Source organism: Diabrotica virgifera, chromosome 2, assembly GCF_917563875.1.
Source record: "Diabrotica virgifera virgifera chromosome 2, PGI_DIABVI_V3a".
Taxonomy (NCBI): Eukaryota; Metazoa; Arthropoda; class Insecta; order Coleoptera; family Chrysomelidae; genus Diabrotica; species Diabrotica virgifera.
Genome location: NC_065444.1, coordinates 68,912,817 through 68,934,281, shown reverse-complemented (window position 1 = coordinate 68,934,281; position 21,465 = coordinate 68,912,817). Strand labels below are relative to the sequence as shown.

The 21,465-nt window shown below is 33.3% G+C and overlaps 1 protein-coding gene across 2 annotated transcripts in view; it reads right to left on the bottom strand.

Annotated features, from left to right (window-relative positions):
- The window catches only part of LOC126880066 (nicotinamide/nicotinic acid mononucleotide adenylyltransferase 1), a 54,438-nt gene that overhangs the window by 14,371 nt on the left and 18,602 nt on the right, over window positions 1-21,465 (bottom strand). Inside the window, exon 6 of one of the 2 annotated variants that reach the window (XM_050643723.1) lies at window positions 20,543-20,801. The exons of the other annotated variant lie outside the window; for it this stretch is intronic. Within the exon in view, the coding sequence (XP_050499680.1) occupies window positions 20,543-20,801 (259 nt within the window). The remainder of the gene's footprint in view (window positions 1-20,542; window positions 20,802-21,465) is intronic. 2 annotated transcript variants of the gene reach the window in all.

The window sequence follows — 21,465 nt, the reverse complement described above, 5'->3', positions numbered from 1 at the left end:
ACACAGCGGCTGACACTGTATTAAAACCTATCAAGACCAGAAAAAACGAGGATTGGTTCGACGAAGAGTGTAGACATATTAACCAACAAAAAAATGAAGCATATAAGAGACTCCAGCAGCGCAGAACGGGATCAACTCTTGAAGATTATGAAAATCTTAGAAGGGAAGAAAAGAGAATGTTCAGAAGAAAAAAGAAAGAAGAATACGAACACGCTCTAAACGAAATTGTTAACTACCACAATGGAAAAGACATACGAAAATTCTACCAACAGATAAATAGCTGCAGAAAAGACTTCAAACCCAGAATAATAGCCTGTAAAGATAGGGACGGCTCTATAATTAGTAACAAGGAAAAGATACTAAACAGATGGGCGCAACATTTTGAAGAACTGCTTAGTGGCTCTATGGGAAAAATAACAAAGCCCCCGGTTCGGATAATCTCCCTGCTGAACTCTTCAAAAACGGCGGCGACACCCTCTTGAAACACATGTATAAACTGATAACTGCAATTTGGCAACAGAAAGAAACACCCACAGACTGACAGTTGGGTGTACTGTGTCCTCTACACAAAAAGGGAGACATGGTGGTGTGTGATAATTATAGAGGCATCACTCTACTCAATATGGCATATAAAGTGTTGTCCAACGTATTGTACAAAAGACTTCTCCCCTACACTGAAGAAATAGTAGGAGGATATCAGTGCGGTTTCCGTCCTAATAAATCAACAACGGACCAGATATTTACAGTGAGGCAGATCCTTGAAAAAACCCTAGAGTTCGGCGTCGACACCCACCACATATTCGTGGACTTCAAAGCCGCAAACGACTCAGATAATAGAGGTAAACTTCTACTTGCTATGGTAGAATTTAAAATACCGCTTCATCTTGTCCAATTAACTGAACTTACGCTCACAGGAGCAGAGAGCGTGGTAAAGATCCAGAACGATTTCTCAAGACCCTTATAGGGTGATATAGGGTGATAGTCCATCACCCTATAGGGTGATGGACTATCGTGTGCATTAGAAAAAATAATTCGAGAGTCCCAAATTAATACGAATGGCACTATCTTTAACAAATCAGTACAAATTGTCGGATACGCAGATTACATAGACATCATAGGTAGATCTAAAGAATCTCTGACTGAAGCATTTCGGTCGTTAAGAGCATCTGCACAGAGAATGGGGCTAAATATAAATGTTCAATGTGTGATATATGTGTTGCACTAGGTCAAGCAACCCGACACCTGCAAGAATAATAATTGACGACCTAGAACTGGAAGGTGTCGACACCTTCATATACTTAGGCTCGCTGCTAACTAAAGATAACAATGTCAGTGAAGAAATTAAAAGAAGAATAGTGCTCGCCAATAAGTGCTACTATGGCTTAAGAAGACAGATGGCCTCAAAAATACCTAGAAAAATTAAATTGACTGTCTATCTATCTATCTATCTATCTAATCAGCCCTAAACATCCATCCTTGGATATAGGCCTCCTCTTCCTTCTTCCATGCCTCTCTATCTTGGGCAATTTGCATCCATTTTGACCCAGTGTGTTTCTTCAGGTCATCTGACCATCGCATCTGTGTTCCACGGTCTCCAATGTATAATCATCTTAGTCCATCTTTCATCCTTCTGCCGTAGGGTGTGTCCGGCGGACTTCCATTTAAGCTTTGCTACTTGGGTAGAGACATCTTTCACTTTTGTTTTGTTACGGATCCATTCGTTTCTTTTCCTGTCTGATAGTTTAATGTTCAGCATTTGTCTTTCCATGGCTCTTTCTGTCTTTGCAATTTTTTCCATATTCTCTTTTGTAAACGCCCATGTCTGAGAGCCATATATTAAAACAGGGAGTATACATTGCTTGAAGACTCTTGTTTTTAGGTATTGCAGGTATTTTCTGTTCTTTAGAATATAAGACAGTTTTCCGAATGATGCCCAGGCCAATCTTATTCTTCTCTTTATTTCTTCGGTCTGATTTTCTTTATTTAATCTAGTGATTTGTCCTAGATATATATATATATATATATATATATATATATATATATATATATATATATATATATATATATATATATATATATATATATATACAGAGAGAGTCTGTAAAGTGGAATAAATTCAATATCTCAAATACTAATTGTTTTTTTGGAAAATGCTCAGACCCGTCGATTAGTATTTCAAATTGTCCTTTTTGACATTCAATAATAATATATACAGGGTGTCCGAATTTAGAGATATGACGTCATCGTCGATTTTCTTAAATGGCAACACTGTCATTTTGATAGCTAATTTGATAGGGTTTGTAAAGTTATAAATAACTGCAAAATATCAAATTTTTATTCTCTACCATTTACAAGATAATAGAAAATAACAAAGTTATATCTGTAATTTGGAATATATTCAATAATTAAAATACTAACTGTTTTTTTTGAAAAATGCTCAGACCCGTCGATTAGTATATCAAATTGTCCTTTTTGACATATAATAATAATAATGTATACAGGGTGTCCCAATTTAGAGATATGACGTCATCGTTGATTTTCTTAAATGGCAACACTGTCATTTTGATAGCTATTTTGATAGGGTGTGTAAAGTTATACACAACTGCAAAATTTCAAATTTGTATTCTCTACCATTTAGATGATAATAAAAAATAACAAAGTTATGAAAAAGAAGTAATCAACTAATAACTGAATTTAATTATTTCAATAAATTAAGCAAAAACTCATAATGTTGCCCTCAATTATTGTCAAATTGTCAATGGGCAACGTTATGAGCATTTGCTTAATTGAAATAAATAAATTCAATTATTATTTGATTACTTCTTGTTCTTCATAACTTTGTTATTTTTTATTATCTTGTAAATGGTACGGAATAAAATTTTGAAATTTTTCAGATGTGTATAACTTTACACACGCTATCAAAATAGCTATCAAAATGATAGTGTTGCCATTTAAGAAAATCAACGATGACGTCATATCTCTAAATTGGGACATCCTGTATACATTATTATTATATGTCAAAAATGACAATTTGATATACTAATCGACGGGTCTGAGCATTTTTCAAAAAAACAGTTAGTATTTTAATTATTGAATATATTCCAAATTACAGATATAACTTTGTTATTTTCTATTATCTTGTAAATGGTAGAGAATAAAAATTTGATATTTTGCAGTTATGTATAACTTTACAAACCCTATCAAATTAGCTATCAAAATGACAGTGTTGCCATTTAAGAAAATCGATGATGACGTCATATCTCTAAATTGGGACACCCTGTATACATTTTTATTGAATGTCAAAAAGGACAATTTGAAATACTAATCGACGGGTCTGAGCATTTTCCATAAAAACAATTAGTATTTGAGATATTGAATTTATTCCACTTTACAGACTCTCTCTGTATATATATACATTTATTAATATGTAGTGACTGTTAATAATACAAAATGAATAATTTTGGGGAATGCAGTCAATGTGTTTTGGGCTGATTAGAAGAGAAACACTTTGAACTTTTGTCGAGCTTTCGGACAATTTATTTCCTTTATCAAGACAATCTAAAAATACAAATGTTTAAATTTAGATGAAAACTAGAAAAATAACAACTTACTGCTCGTGGTTTACAAAATAACTAACATACTTATAAAAAACATAAAAATTCTTTCTAAAAAATATAAATTGTAAACGTAAATTAATTTTGAAATATGTCAAAAAAGTTGTTATTTTTCTAGTTTTCATCTAAATTTAAACATTTGTATTTTTAGATTGTCTTGATAAAGGAAATAAATTGTCCGAAAGCTCGACAAAAGTTCAAAGTGTTTCTCTTCTAATCAGCCCAAAACACATTGACTGCATTCCCCAAAATTATTCATTTTATATATAATATATATATATATATATATATATATATATATATATGATTATTAATATGTAGTGACTGTTAATAATACAAAAAGAATAATTTTGGGGAATGCAGTCAATGTGTTTTGGGCTGATTAGAAGTGAAATTAGAATATATATATATATATATACGTCTTCATATCAAGGCGAGATCCGACTAAATCGAGGACAACCCGAGATCCACCAATAGGAAATTAATTATTGGAGTATATTGTTCATAAGTATCTTTATAATTAACATATTAATCATGGCACACTTAGAGGGGAAAAGATTTTTGTACTTAAATTTTTCTGATAAATTTACAGCGAAACGAGATCCGTCGCTGAAAAGTAAAGGGGAGGACTTATATACGAAATTTTAGATATTTACCGTTCAACGCGAGATCACACACTGATGCCAGCTCTAAAGAGTATTAGTCGAGCGGTTGGAGCTCGTGTTGTATTGTATATTTCCCACGATATAAAGATATATAATGGGCGTAACTTTTAAGTATCGCTTCTTTTGTGTCTTTAAAGTCTACGATTGACCTTTCAGAAAGTCCCTTAGTTTTATTACATACTAAGGGTGTGAAAAAAGAAAAAGAATACTTGACAAATAATAACCATTTAATAATAATAATTATTTGCAATACAATATTTTAAAACTATACATTATTATTCTTAAAAAACACTTACTACGAAACCAAAATGTAATTATTATATTCTTAAATAATACAAATTGTTACAAAATAATTATTTAAATGATTGCTTGTTTTAAAAATACATTACAAGAAAGTAAAATTTTTTATAAATATTATTAAAGTTTAAAAAATAAAATAACTCAATATGTAATTATTATTTGATAGTTAAAAAATGATTTTAAGTAAAATGATTTAAAAGATAAAAAGAAACATACATAATTTTCAGGGTCAACTCCTAATTGCATGAAAATTTGGATTTAGATTCTACCCATCCCCCACTTCAAAGTTGAATTTGTGCCGTTGATTGCTTTTACTTGGAGGGTGAAAAAATATACGTTTAAAATAAGTCCGGAAACATATCTGACTAAGTTTAAGCAACTTTTGTTCTATAGAGTTTTTTTAACTTAGGTACTAGGTTAATTTAGTAGTAGGTACTAGAGTCACTTGCGACTAAAAATATTTACTTTTCAACAAAAAAAAAACACGTTTTTCGGCGGTTTTTCGCAAATACTCAAAAAGTAAGTATTATATCGAAAAAATATTCTTGGAAAAAATGTAGCATATAAAAAAACGAAAAAATGGTATATTCTTAGTCTATAGAACCAGTAAAAGTAAATTTGTAGCTCATAAAAAAGACGATCTTATCCTTCAAATTCCAAATCAAATATTTTAACGTGATACATAGTACCAAAAAATGAAGCTCTTTTCGGGGAAACCCATTAAAATTTTTTTAAAGTGTTAACAAAAAGCTTTATTTTATTTTATGAAAGTTATATACGGGTAGGAGAGACAACGGAACGAATTTTCGAACGTTTAAACAGACGACATCCCAGATTTACCAATTTCTGGACAATTGATCCAAAGGCTGGATTCTAACAACGAAACAGTTGTGGATTTTCAAGTTTTCAATGAGAGTTAGAATGAAAAAACATTAGTGACCTCGAGTATGATGGTTTGGAGAATTTGGCTGGTTATATCTGCCATAAATTGAAGGACTCCAGTATTCAATCAGAAGATGTTTCAACGTACACGTGGGTTGATCATTTGAGTAAGTGTGGTTTATGTAAACCATCAGACACTCTCTTGTCATATATTAAGTAACTGGAGACAATTTTTCCTTCCACATGAATGGTGATTCCATTTTGGTAACTAAAAATTATTTAGAAAACCTTATGTCCAAAAGTGTAACTGTAGACTGTTCTAACAAAGCGAACAAGTTATTTTTTAGGTCTCGGATGTACTTCCGAATTAAAGAATTAAACAAGTCTCTTAACAACCTGACATTGCGTAAAAGAAAAATTATGAAAACTGCTACATAGTTGCGTATGTACGTCTATTTCACATGCACAAAATTTAAATAAAGTGCATGGCATGAAAACTGTAAAACTTATTTTTGTCTTTTCCAAGCCTCTTACTTAAATCTGATGAAATACATTATTTAAAAAGTAAAAAATTTTGTTTTTTATCAATCCATTAGATTTATGGTTTTATTTTGGGGCTTTTCTTCCCCTTGGTAAAAATTATATTTACTAATGTGTAGGCCACTAATCAATTTTTGCCAACTAACGAAATATAATAATTTTAGTAGATATCGATTATATGAATATTTTTATTTTCCGGATACCAATATAATCAAGAAACTGGGAACGTTACAAATAACTGAAAATCAAGTTAAATAAAAGTAAATAGTTTAATAATTTTCCTCTAAACTATAAAAATCACTTAGTTTCTTTTAGTCATAATTCATTCATTTGTACTATTCTCAAATTTCATTCGCGTTCGTATTACGAACGCATAGACGGGACTATGCTTTACTCTGTTGTTAACGTCATGCGCCAATCGGACGAGCTTACGTAACTAGAATATCAGGGTGTGCATATTTCCGGGTCCCGGTGAATTCGTATCTATTTTAATCCCCATCCTAATTACAGAGCAACTGGCAACTCTGGTGCGCAGCTAATTTTTAAATAACGCATTAACTACCGGTGAATTGGTAACTTTCATTTTTTAAGTATTGTTGATAATCTAATATCGGTATTCCAGGTATTTAGCGCTGCACTCCTAGAAAATGGAAAAAATGTCACAGGAAGTGAAACCGATGATGAAACGAAACGCAAAAGAGAAAACTTGGATGATTGTTTTAATAGAAGTAAAATTAAAAAACGGTCACCAAGCAAAGCAGGCAACGAAAACAAGGAAGACATGGAAAATGTTATGATTACAATAATGAAAGAGCTAATGAATAAAAACGATGAAATGCTTCAGGAAATAAAACAAATAAGGAAAGAATAACAACAAACCAATAAAGAGTTAATGGGTGTAAAAGCAGAGAAACAAAAAGTAAAAAAAGAAGTAAAACAGCTACATGAATAAATGGAGCAACTGGAGAAATTTAGCAAAAAGAAAAGCTTGATCGTAACTGGGTTGAAAGTAGAAACAAATGATTATAAGAAATTAAAAGAAGAAATGGAAAATTTCAGAGCCCAAGAGTGGCAAATACAAATAAAACTAAGAAGTGCAAAAAAAAAATAGGAGAAACAGTATGCGCAATAGAAACAGAAGCCCTCACGGATAAAATGGAAATCCTAAACAAGAAACGTAAACTAAAACAGCATAAAGATCGTATCTATATAAACAACGATTGGACATCGAAAGAAAAAGAAATACAAAAGGAAATAACTAAAATAGCAAAGGACGAAAGAAGCAAAGGTAAGCAAACGAAAATCGGCTACAAGAAATTAATAGTGAATGGCAAAATCTAGATATGGGACGAAGAGAGAGAACAGCTGATAGAAAATTCAAAAAACTAATAAACGAAGAACAGCGGCTGAAATATGATATTGACATGGCAAAAAAAGACTCGGAAATGCAAACGGTTAACGAAAACAAAATAACGCACACAAAATAAAGAAAGAATCTCAATAAGAAGAAAAGAACAAAACCCATTAGAATGGGCTCTTGGAATATTAGAACAATATTATTCGGGAGAAATCAAACAGGGAACGAATGGTACGGCATTTATGGTGAACAAAAAAATTAGGGAAAAACTGATACAATTCAAAGCAGTTAATGAAAGGATATCTTACATAAGAAAATAAACAAGCCCACATCTCGATAGTCAATTGCTATGCACCCACCGAAGAAGCAAACCAAGAAGATAAAACAGAATTCTAAGACATCCTGGAAGAAACCTGTGGAAATATTCCGAGGAATGACATTAATAATATTGGGTGATTTCAATGCAAAGATCGGAAAGGAGGACTATAATCGTAATGTAGCTGGCAAAGAAACCATTCATGAAACTACGAATGATAATGGAGGAGAAATCTGCAACCTAGCAGCAGCAACAAATACATATATAGTTAGTACTGGGCATAAACATAAAAAAGAAAACAAAATAACATGGATGATACCAGGAAGAATGGATGGAAACCAAATAAATCATACTCGAATTTCGAAAAAGTGGACACAAATAGTACAAGACGTAAGATCATATAGAGAGGCAAATGGAGGCACTGACCACATATTGTTGATAGCAAAACTTAAGATGAAAATAATCACAGCAAATAATCATAAGGAAGGAAAAGGAGGAAATGGAATATAGCCAATCTGAAAACGCAAGAAACAAAGCAACAATATACAGAACAACTGGAACAGAAATTGGGTCAGTACGAGCACATAGAAATAGAAGGAGAATGGAAAAACATAAAGAACAGCATAATAGAGACAGCAGAGCAAATAATAGGATTCCAAAAAAACAAAGAATCGAAAGAATGGTTTGATGAGGAATGTCACCAAAAAAGTCAACTGAAGCACCTCGCAAGAAACAAATGGCTACAAAGTGCCGAACAGGAACAACTGGACCAATATAGAAAAGAAAAACAAGAAGCATTGAAACTCTATAGAAGAAAGAAGAACACATGGATCTCTGAACAAATGCAAGAATTAGAAACGAATAATAAAGACAACAAGAAATTGTTCGAATAGATAAAACAACAACACAGTACTTACCAAAAAATCTGTCACAAAAATAAACAAAAAAGATTGGGAAAAACATTTCACGGACCTATACAAAAACGACAATAAGGCATATTCAGAGGATGAGGATATAAGAGATAACAGAGATGAAGAGGAAGTCGCACCTACTTATTAGGAATTCATGGAGGTAGTAAAACAACTAAAAGTAAACAAAACGCCAGGGCCAGATGAAATCAACAACGAACTGATCATCAACGGCGGAGAGGAGCTCACGAAGCGAATGCACAAGTTAATGGTTACAATTTGGAAGGACGAAAGCATGCCCATAGAATGGAAAAACGGACACATCGCACCAATCTTTAAGAAAGGAGATCCAACTAAGTGCTGCAACTACAGACCAATTATGCTACTAAATACAACGTATAAGATATTGACCACAATTATAAGAAACCGACTAAATCAATACACAGAAAAAATTATAGGACCATATTAACAGGGTTTTAGAACAATAGATCAAAGGAAGATCAACAATAGATGCAATACACGTACTGACACAAACAATTGAAAAAAGCTATTAGGTCTGGATCCCGCGGATGAAAAAAAAGTTGATTAATAGCAAGCTGAAAATTTGTTAACAGCTTAAGGGTGTCTAGTCGGACACACTTTGATATATGGGAACACTGGAACAGGGGAAGTTTTAATTGTGGAACAGGTTAAAAATTTGGAACGGTCAGACCACGAAAACGGCACATGTATTTTGTCCGACAGAACAGGCTTAAACTCTCCGAACAGAGATTAAACTCTCATGCAAAAATCAGACTGCTATTTATCACCAAATGGGCGTTTTAATGAGTGGAACATGTAGAATATGTCAAATGACAGGAATTATGACAGGTGATAAATAGCAGTCTGATTTTTGCATGAGAGTTTAAGAGTAAACAGTAGCGATCAACAGGTAGCAATAAAATATAACTTCGGGAGATAGTATCATAAACTTTGGCAACATTGGTAATCTTTGACATTATGTAAGATTAATATTATTGACAATTTAACTCATAGGCGCGCTAAATGGAAGTAACCGAAAACAAAAATTTTGTTATTAGTAAATAAATATTTATAAAAATAAACCCAAATGGGTGAAAATTTTATGTTAACATAGGTATTTGTACGAAAAAATAATAATAAATAATAATTTCATTGTGAAGCGAAACGAGAGCAGTCTTATTTTATTTAGTTCATAGAGCGCCAAAGGCACTCTAGAACACCCTTTAACCCTTCTTAGGGTCCCATCAGAGGTGCATATTTCATTCTCTTTGAACTACTAAAATTCGGGCTACCGTTATCGGTTCACAACGAAATGATGGCATGAATGCCGTGGCGGTATCTGCTAAAGACGAACGAAAGTTTTACTTCTAATATTAACAATATCAAAAATAAAATAAAACTTAGAACTAGTCTTCTGGTTAAACCAATCGTGGCTTGAGGCTTCTAAAATTTGCAAGCCAACGAATTGCCGAAGAAGGCCGAGGGAAATCTACCAGGTTAAGTCGTACTTCATGGAATGATTATTTAATATTTTGATTAGTTCTACTCGTAATCTGAGTATTCGGAACTAAGCTTTGTTGGAATTTTACCGTGCTGGACAGGCGGGAAGTGAGATGCAGCCTGATAGATCTTCCTCGGCATTGTTAGCTCCTGCACTTTTTATAAAAATACACTTTCTTCAGTTTTTTTATCCGATGCCTAGATTTTGTGTCATTTTGGAACTACTAATGAAATAAAAAATTTTAGTAGTTCCAAAATTACACAAAATCTAGGCATCGGATAAAAAAGTTTATTTGAAGAAATTGTATTTTTTGTTCTTCTTAATGGCGGTACAGGCTCGTTTTTTTAATATTGTATTTAATTACAGAGTAATTTCCACATATTAATATATTTTTCAAATTGGGCCCTGTACCGCCATTCTTTATTTTATTACGAATACGTGTGCCAAATATCTCGAAAAAATATTCAAAATTACAGCCGCAATCTTGGAACGCGTTTTTGCTACCTGTTGATCGCTACTGTATCACCTTTAGCAAAAATAAATTTTTTCGGATTCAAAAATTGCAATTTTTCGATTTTAAGTTCAACCGCGTTTATCTCGAAAACTATGCATCCTACGAAAAAACTTGTCAGAACAGTTTTTGCTTAGAATGACCCAAAAAATACAAAAAAAATGTTTTGTTTTGCGAGAAATCGCTGTTATGTAATTCCTCAAGTTCTTTGTTTATAACAATCTTATCGACATCCGGATCAACTGTTACCCAACAAATTCGTGTTCTACGGGTCAAGATACATAAAAATCTTGGGTAAGACCATCTGAATAAAGGAGGCCGTTGTACCCCCTTGGCGACAGGACTATGAATATCTACCTAAAAAAAATTGGCATTTGTACTGTAGTCAGGATTTCTGTACCTAAACATAGATTTATTACGAATTTCATTTTCATGGGAAACAACTTTTCACACTTTTTTTATGTATGACAATAGTAGATTACTTTTCATAGGTACTTACATTGTTAAAATTTGTGGTGGCTCCAATTTCAATGTTCTCATAATTTTGGCACGGCTTTTAATGGACTTTTTCTTGGAATTATTCGCTTTATTTGTCGTTTGATTAACTTTTCCCATTTCGTTAAACTATTGATAATGTGTTAAAAATAAAATATCCTCCTAAATCTTTATACTCGCATTAGAATTCGAAATGTTTTTACGTAAAATATACTTACCTACCTACATAGAACTGAACTAAATAAAACACAATTAACAACCATCTATTATTTCAAACAGGCCAACAACTTATACAACAACAACAAAAATATAATAAATAACTATCAATAAACTCTATTTTCCTATGAAACAACTATAACGAATTCTTAAATTAACACACTACTGCACTGGACTGATATCAATAAAGATGACAGAACAAATTAGAGAAAATCTGACGCAGGTTTGTCAAAATGACACTGATAATTTCTCTATGTTGCCTAATTAGTTATTTAGTTATAATATGTTCGATTTCTTGTTAGAAATAAAAAATTTTAGTAGTTCCAAGATTACACAAAATCTAGGCATGCGATAAAAAAGTTTATTTGAAGAAAGTTTATTATTTTTTTCTTCTTAATGGCGGTACAGGCTCCTTTTTTCAATATTTTATTTAGTTATAGAGTAATTTCCACGTACTAACATATTTCTAAAATTGGGCTCTGTACCGCCATTCTTTATTATATTACGAATATGTGTGCCAAATATCTCGACAAAATATTCAAAGTTAGAGCCGCAATATTGGAACGCGTTTGCTGCTACCTGTTGCTCGCTACTGTAGCCTCTTAATCTCTGTTCGGAGAGTTTAAGTCTGTTCTGTCGGACAAAATAAATGTGTCGTTTTCGTGGTCTGACAGTTCCAAATTTTTAACCTGTTCCACAATTAAAACTGCCCCTGTTACAGTGTTCCCATATATCAAAGTTTATCCGACTAGACACCCTTAAGCTATTAACAGATTTTCAGCTTGCTATTAATCAACTTTTTTTTCATACGCGGGATCCAGACCTATATGAACATGACATAGAATTACACATACTATTCATCGACTTCCAACAGGCCTTCAACAGCATATACAGACAACAATTATTAAAAGAAATGAAAAAAATGGAGATACCGGCAAAATTAATAAGACTAACTAGAATGACAATAAAAGACTCAACAGCAAAAGTTAAAACAAATGAGGGCGATACAAATGACATCAAAATAGAACTTGAAGTAAGACAAGGAGACAGTCTGTCAACGACAAACGACACTATTTAATATCGCTCTAGAAGGAGTAATTAGGGACACAGGGCTGAAAAAGACAATTATTCAAAGCTCAACACAGATCATAGGATATGCAGATGAACTGGGACTGGTAGCACGAGATAAAAAAAGACTAGAAGAGGCACTTTTAACCCTGGTAAGAGAAGCAAAGACGAGAGGACTAATAATCAATCAGAATAAAACAAAATATCTTATAAGCACACGAGACAATGTAAACAGAATAGCAGAAATAAAGATAGGTGAAAATACATTCCAGAGAGTAGATTGCTTCAAATACCTGGGGGTGATGGTGGACGGCAAAAACGGAAGGAGTATAGAGATAAACGACAGAATTAAAGCAGGTAATAGAGTATATTGGAAATATCACCAACTACTCAAGGACAAAAACCTGAGCAAAAAAAACAAAATCAAAAATATACACAGCAGCAATCAGACCAGTGATAGCCTATGGAGCAGAAGTAATGTGCCTTACTAAAAAAGACGAAGAAAAGTTAAAAATAATTGAGAGAAAAATTATAAGGATACATGGCCCAGTAAAGACAGAAACAGGGGAATATTGAAAGCTGATGAACCATGAAATAATAAATATAAATAAAGGAGAAGATATAGTAAAATTCATTAAAGCACAAAGCCTCAGATGGTTTGGGCACACACAAAGAAGAGGGGTAGAAGAACTGATCAGGAAGATAATGAACTGGAAACCAGTAAAAAATAGACCAAGAGGAAGACCAAAAATTAGATGGGAAGATCAACTGCTAGACGATATATCAAAGATGGAAATTGCAAACTGGAGAGAAAAGATTCAGGACCGGAGAGAGTGGAAGAAGATAGTAGAGAGGGCAAAAAAACATCACAACCTATGAACTAAGACCTAAAGGAAAAGCGGACTAATTTACCGCGTGAAATGGATTAAAAGAGCTCATATTTGAGCGAACTATACTCTAACAAGAGTGAACGGTCCATATAATTCCAGGTATGTACCTGTATAAATTACCCTTCTTGAAGTTGGTGTAAAAGGTATTCACCATTTATGTATTGTCTTTTGGAAGGATTACTAGAGAAAATCCAAATAAATTTTGAAAAAATGGCTGAAATCGCTGAAATTCTTGTAACAGATTCCGTAATGAGTGTACATGGGTGGTAAATGATTTTAAATTTCACTTAAAGAAAGTGCTAAAAAGTCTAAAACATTTATGGTACTGTTCTGCATCTGGTTTCCAAGCAACCTGTTATACCGACGGTTAGTTTTTTTAATATTTTGAGTAGTAACTATGTTGGTTATCAACAATTTGATGTCAAAAATGCACATTTTGCCAATTTTTGTCTACGAGTAAATGTCGCTATACTTAATTGTTGCTTATAAAACTATAATTTTAAGTCAGTTTAACGTTAATATAACTGATGTAAAAAATACAACTTATATCTCGATATTACGTGAAATAGCTCAAAGAAATGAGTAAAAATACACGGTTTTTATGACACTCAGTGTAACTACGTAACAATTGTTTTAGTTTATATATGGACGGAATAACAAAATTTATGTAAATCTGACCAATTTTTTCTCAATTTAATTATTTATTGACAATTTAAATGAAAAATAGCCGATTTTAAGAATTTTCGTCTATAAGTTACAATGTTTTACCAAAAAACTGAAAAAAGAACCGATTAGTTTATTGAAATAGCCTTAAAATGATTTGAAGTAAAATAGAATTGGAGCTTTGTTTATCAATAAACATTAACTATTCAAATTTATTTCTTACGTTTTAAGCTAACTACCTGAGGTACCCCTAAACCCTAAAAATGTCATCAAAACGACGATTTTGAAGCTCTTCCGACTGGATTAAAGAAGCTATTATCGATTCAAACAAAAGTTGTGTATTTTTAATTCTAAATTTCAACTATTTAATTCAAAATAAAGTGTTTCAGTTGAAAATTCAAAGTTGCTACACCCACCGCTTTCGCAGGCAGAATAAGAACCCTGCTATTGCATAAGTATATAGATTTTGAAAAACCATTCAAAAAGCATTCCAAAGTTTTTTCGATATGCCGTTTAGTTCTCGAGATATTTGACAATCGCCTTTCTGGACAGAGCCCTTAAATAATGTAAACATTCTTATTCAAGCTAGACATAAGCCGAGTGAGAGAGCTGACCGTGAAATTCATTTGCGATGTTTCCAAATTTACCGGATCTCGGGTTGTCTGCAAAATATATATTTACCATATACACAACGGATCGCGCGCGCTGCCCTCTACAGCGGATTTAGTGGAACCACTGCAATATAAAATTCGCCAAAAGGGGTGAAAAATGAGGTCCAGACAAAAATCGATTTCCTTGTACCCTAACCATTGTTACATCGAGATGTCACTATATACACGTGAATACAAGGTGAGATCCAAAATCGGATCTCGCCTTGCAAAACGGATCTCATCTTGTATAGCTTATGATACAAACGGATCTCGCCTTGATATGAAGACATATATATATATATATATATATATATATATATATATATATATATATATATATATATATATATATATATATATATATATATATATATATATACTCTTTTACTTGTTCTATTCTTGTTTGTGCCACTGTAAAGACTAGTTCTTCTTGTTAATTGGTCATGGTTTTTGTTTTACTGTAATTCATCTTCAGTCCTATCTTTGTCGATTCTCTATCTAGTTCTTCCATCATTCTTTGTAATTCTTCACTTCTTTCTGCTATTAATACAATATCATCAGCATATCGTAAGTGATTCAGATATTGCCCGTTTATGTTTATACCCAAGCCATCCCAGTGCAGTTGTTGTGTGTTTGTCTGTCTACAAAACACTAATAAGACCAATGCTAACATACGGCTCAGAAACTTGGTCACTTACTCAGAATGACCAAGAACTGCTCAAACGTTTTGAGCGAAAAATTCTAAGACGAATATATGGTGGCATAAAAGAACAAGGTTTGTGGCGCAGGGGTTACAACTTTGAGTTGTATAGAAATTTTGGAGAACCTGACGTTGTACAATTCATTAAGGTAGCACGCGTTACATGGATAGGTCATGTAATCAGGCGAAAGGAAGATGCCAGTCAGAAAAGTTTTTGACCGAAGAGGGCCGATAGGACAACGAGCAAGAGGAAGACCGAGACTTAGGTACCAAGACAACCTAGAAAATGATTTGAAATCTACTGGAATTAGAATATGGAGAAGAGTTGCCAGAGACAGGGGCGAATGGAGGATTGTTCTGAAGAAGGCTTTGGCTCATAAAGAGCTGTAACGCCACTGATGATGATGATGTCGCATCGTCTTTAATACTGTCTGCCTGCCGCAGTTACACATAAAATCTCAGGAGAAACTAAATTCCGACAACAAAATACCTCTTGAGTGCATTTAATTTTGTTTAAAGATATTAAAATAGATTTTGTTTTATTCAGTGTATTAATCCTTGAATTATCTTAAAAACGGCAACCTTTTGCTGTTGCCGTTTGTAATGATTATGTGCCTTCCGCCCGGCATTCAGCAGCTCATCAGCAGATGACCGAACCACCGCATCGATACCAACGCAAATCCACTAAGTTGGTCCCACCCCAATTTGATGCCGATGGATATTGACCGCTGAGTGTATTTAAGAAGAGAGCCGAGGATCACGAAATCAGTTTCACTCAGTGTAATGAAATGAAAAGGAACTAAACCCAGTTCCCAATGGAGTGGGTTGAGAGCCAGCGGTAGTGATGCGATGGATTGAGTCGGAACCTGCCGGAGCGAAGGAACTCTGTATTGAAGAGATGCTTCGCCGGTAACTGTGTAACCGCAGTAAGTGATTGCTGCCATCTCCAATCCGGAGTTGTTGTATAGGTAACTGTGTATATAGTTGTCGATGTTTTGATTTCGAGAGTATGTGTGATTATACCGGTTTGAGGTATAATGGGGGCTACGAGTGCGTGTATAGTTATTTATATATTGATTCCGTATAACGTGATTGCTCCCTGTATTTTAATAATACTGTTTTTACGATTTTGATAACAGTTAATACAATTTAGTTTTCTTTTACAGACGTCAGCCAAGTGCCCTTTCTTTGGGAGCGGAGCGAAGACAGAATTTTATTATTTTAATTTTACTTCGTATATAAATATCCTTAATATATTTATTTATTTTGAATCTGGGTTTTACTGAGTCTGTTGTCTAAAAAGAACTACTTGTCACACTTTCCTCACTATTGTAACGTACTTCAATAATTATCTCGAGTGAGCAATACATTGAGTACCTGTTGTACGAATATCACACATTCGTCCATCTCTACCCTCAAATGTTTTGACGGAAGACATATGTGTTTTGACCAGAATAGCGGAGTATGAAAAAAAAAATACGGTCTAACAATGAACGCCAAGAAGACAAAATTTTTGAGAATATTGAAAACTATGAAGAAATAACGAGAATCTCTTCATAAACTGCACTAATGTCGAACGAGTAGACCAATATGCACATCTTGGAACAATGAACAATTCCACAAATGATTACTTCCAGGTTATCAAAATCAGAATAGAAAAGGTAGAGAAAGTTTTAATAAAATGACAAGATATTTGAAATTGAAGCTACCAGTTAGGTTGGCTAACTGCTACTTTTTCTCGACTTTGTATTATGGAATCGAAGCTTTGACCTTAAATGTGGCATCAATGAAAAACTGGAATCATTCGAGCTGTGGGTATATAGACGAATTCTGAAAATATCGTGGACAGAACCATAGGCGTAACCAGGGGGGGTTTTGGGGGTTATAACCCCCCCCCCATTGGGATGTACTTTGAGCTCTATACGCTTAACACCATAGCCAACCGAGACCTCCCAGTAGTTGTAACCCCCCCCTTTCAGGTAGTTGTAACCCCCCCTTAGGATCATCCTGGTTACGCCTATGGACAGAACACGTCATAAACAAAGATAAAACAAGAAAATTGGAATATGTCTGACATATTACACGGGCAGAGAGAAACTATAATTGCTCCAATTGATTATACAGGGAAAGATTAAAGGAAAAATAAGCTTTAGGAGACGTAGAATATTGTGGCTGCGCTACCTGATAGAATGGAATGGATGTACATCAAATTGTCCTGGAATAAGAGAGAAAAGTTTTCATAAGTATTACAAGATAAATTAAGAGATGTAAAATAATATCCAATATTGAACTGGGTCAAGATTGTGTAATATCGACTAACATTTACCTTAATTGTTTATTTAAATATTAGGTGTTCTAAATATTGAGCCATGGGTGCTAAATAAGCAACCTGTGGATGATAACAATAACATAGTTTGATTGTTGAAAATAATATAATAAAAAGACAGAATAAACTTGGTGTTCGTCGAGTGAAGATGTTTTATTCTCCCTTAACTACTTAACATTGAAAAGAACCTGACATATATATTCCAGTTATATTAGAAAATGAACTTTTCAGAGCAGTCGCCTCTAAAGTCCGAATAGTTATGATGATTAACAACCTCCGTCGCGGAGATGGCACTTGCAGAAAAAGATGATATGCGTGCGGTATTTCGCAGAGATCAAGCAGAGTAGGTGCGGTTGCTACGTTAAACACGACAGCGCGTATGTAATCCAACAATTAAGCCACTTACTATACAGTGTGTTTCATTAATAATTGTCCATATAGTAACTGGAGAAATCTTAGCACAAAATACGAATATTTAACCTAAAACACTTAAATTAAAATGTGGTTCCTTACTGAGTTACAGGGTGTTTTATCTAAAAATTTAAAAACTATTTTTGCTCAGCATTTTAAAACTATTCGACGTATCCTTTTTATACTTGGCAGAAACTGCGACTACTATACACTCTATTAAATTATGATAAACAATCGTTTCTAGCTACTACCAGAGGCGTATGACAGGGGATAGTAAATGGTTGACCCTTCTCAAATTCTACGCCACTGGAGGAATTACTATTTTAGTACCATTTTTAGATTCTCCAATACCTTCTACGTAAATAATTTACTCTTTATTGGTAACGATAAAGTCATTAGTTTTCGAGATATTTGAAGTTAAATATGAAACGGCACAGTTATTTTGATTAATTTATGATATTATGATTCATATGATTAAAATTTTAAAATTATTTGTACCCAGTACTTTAAAACTATTTGGCGTATCCTTATCATACTTGGCATAAAGTGTAGGCACTGTACACCCTACTAAATTAAGATAAATAAACGTTTCTAGCTACTACCAGAGACGTACGACAGGGGATAGTGGCTGGTTGACCCTTCCCAAATTCTACGCCACTGACGAAATTGCTATTTTAGTGTAATTTTTTGATTTTCCAAAACTTTTTATGTAAATAATATACTCTTCATTCGTAACGATAAAATGATTAGTTTTCGAGATATTTGAATGAAGCGACACAATACATTAATCAAAATAACCGTGTCGTTTCATTTTTAACATCGAAGATCTCGAAAACTAATGACTTTATCGTTGCGAATGAAGAGTATATTATTTTCATAGAAAGTATTGGAGAATCCAAAAATTGAACTAAAATAGCAATTCCGCCAGTGGCGTAGAATTTGGAAAGGGTCAACCAATCTCTTTCCTCCCCCTTCGTACGCCTCTGGTAATAGACAGAAACGTTTCCTTAACATAGTTTAGTAGTTTGTACAGTACCTATACTTCCTACCAAGTATAGAAAGGATACGTCTAATAGTTTTAAAATGCTGAGCAAAAATAGTTTTTAAATTTTTAGATAAAGCGCCCTGTAACTCAGTAAGGAACCACATTTTATTTAAGTGTTTTAGATTAAATCTTCGTATTTTGTGCTAAGGTTTCTAGAGTTACTATATGGACAATTATTAATGAAACACCCTGTATACTATAAAGTTATAATTTACAAAACTTTTAAAATAGATTATGTACGTACGGGTAGGCTTTAATATGTTATGTATGTTAAATATTATATAAATTACGTTAGGTCTTACTGAAGGAAGACTTTTGTTGGAAATAAATGACTTAGACACATGCACATACATTAAATGCGTAATTTGTGATTGTATACGTATTGTATAACTGTAGTACAGTTTAATGCTAAAGAATCAGTTAATTTATGCTTTTTCTCATGAGGATCTTTCAGTGCGTTACAGTTTTTCGATTTCTTTCTAACGCATTAAACTGCATGTGACAGAAAAAACGCACGTCGGTGACATTTATAACATTTATTCTAGTTGTCAATAGATGGCGCTATAATCGAAAAAAAATTATTTACGAATTATATAATATATCTACAAATATATTCTGTACAATTTATAAGATTATACAAATCAAAGAAAATACCATTTTATAAATGCAATAAACACAATTGATTTGTTTTTATGCCAAATTGTAAATAAAATGTGACAACTGTCAGATTTAACTAAAATGTCATGTCACTAAAATGTATATTATCAAGGACTTACTTTTTTTTCTATCATTTGTGACGCACTGAAAAATGCTCATGAAAAGAAGCATACTTTCAAATGACGGTTCCAATTTTGCAATTCATTCCTGAGACACAATTTTGACTGCGCGAAGATAACGACCAATCACGGCAAACGCAGGATGCCGTTAACTGCTGCCATTCATCTGCGCAATGGACTAAAATTTTTGATAAGCCATCATCAAAATGGAACATATAGAACAAAGGATTTTCGCGGAGTGACCCTACTGATTTTTTAGCATTATACGGTGACCGTTGCGCTAGTTTTCACATTTGTATTACATCAAACAAACTATTGTTATACCATCGTCTCAATATCACTAATAAACTTTACACCATTCTCAGTAAAAATGAATTTAATATGATTTTCATTAACTTTAACTGGTTCCCTATTTAATTTGTTTTCTTTTAAGTTTGAAACACTTTCGCTACCCTTCAGTTTCACAGTTGGATCTCTATCTTTAATATTAGCTAAACTTTTAGAAACCTTAATACCTTTACTACTTTTATCTTTAGTATTGCCAATAGTTTTGTCTTTGTTTTTATGTTTAACATTATCTTTAGTTACGTCACTGCGTTTGTCATTTGTTTTAGTTTTAAAATCGTCTTCATCTTTTACAACGCCCTTGTATTTATCGCTACTTTTCGTTTTCTCTTCTTTACGTACCTTCTGTTCAGGTTGGTTGTGAACGATGGTATGTACTTTGAGCTTGTCTTTGACAACTTTGACAGCTTGGCCAGGATGTTTCATGCCAGTCTTTACGAAGCTGTCAACGGTGTCAATCGATAAGCGTGTGCCGTATTGTTGTCTGGAGAATAGGTTGTTATCACATATGGACATGCAGTTTTTGGGACTCGGTGAGTCCATGATGATGTCTGTCGGTGAAGGCGTAAGGAATACTGAGTTGGGAACGTGCAAATACTTACTGTTTTTCCAAGAAAGCAAATAGAAAAAGAGAAATATTTTAGACTATATTGAAGTTACATAAAAAGGACACGTTAAAAGGCACCTTTACTTCTCAAGCCATGCTGTTGTTCATTTGGCAACGTTAGACGGTCGGTTTAACTCTATTCACAGTTTATATTCCATATACAGGGATGGGTATAAGTCAGTTCTAATTAAGGCTTATTCTAATAGCAAGGCTTATAAAGTAGAAGTGACTTTTATTGTATTACAAAAAGTTTTTAAGTTTGTTATAAAGTTCCTAAGAGCTAGTGAACCCTCCGACTAACGGTCGTCCTGTAAGGCTAGAAATTTGTCTAGTGATAATTCATAGCACACCAAGGCTAAAAACCATGACCTGGCAGGCATCAGCCGTGCACGTGTATCTACCAGGTGAATCGAAAAGTGCATAGTTTAGGGGTAAAATAAACTTTCTCCCGTAAGGTTTAAATTTAAGTATGTGTTTGAGTAAGTCATTTAGAAGAAATGTGTACAATGACAGGCGATTCTGAAGAGCATAAGACCTTGCCAGGCGATGGCAAAGATTAGGGGTTTTCCTAAAATAATTTTTTTTTTGCATCGAACAAATTTTTTTTAGGTTTTTTGAATCATTCCAAACAGAAAAGTTATGAAAAATTTAGATGAAA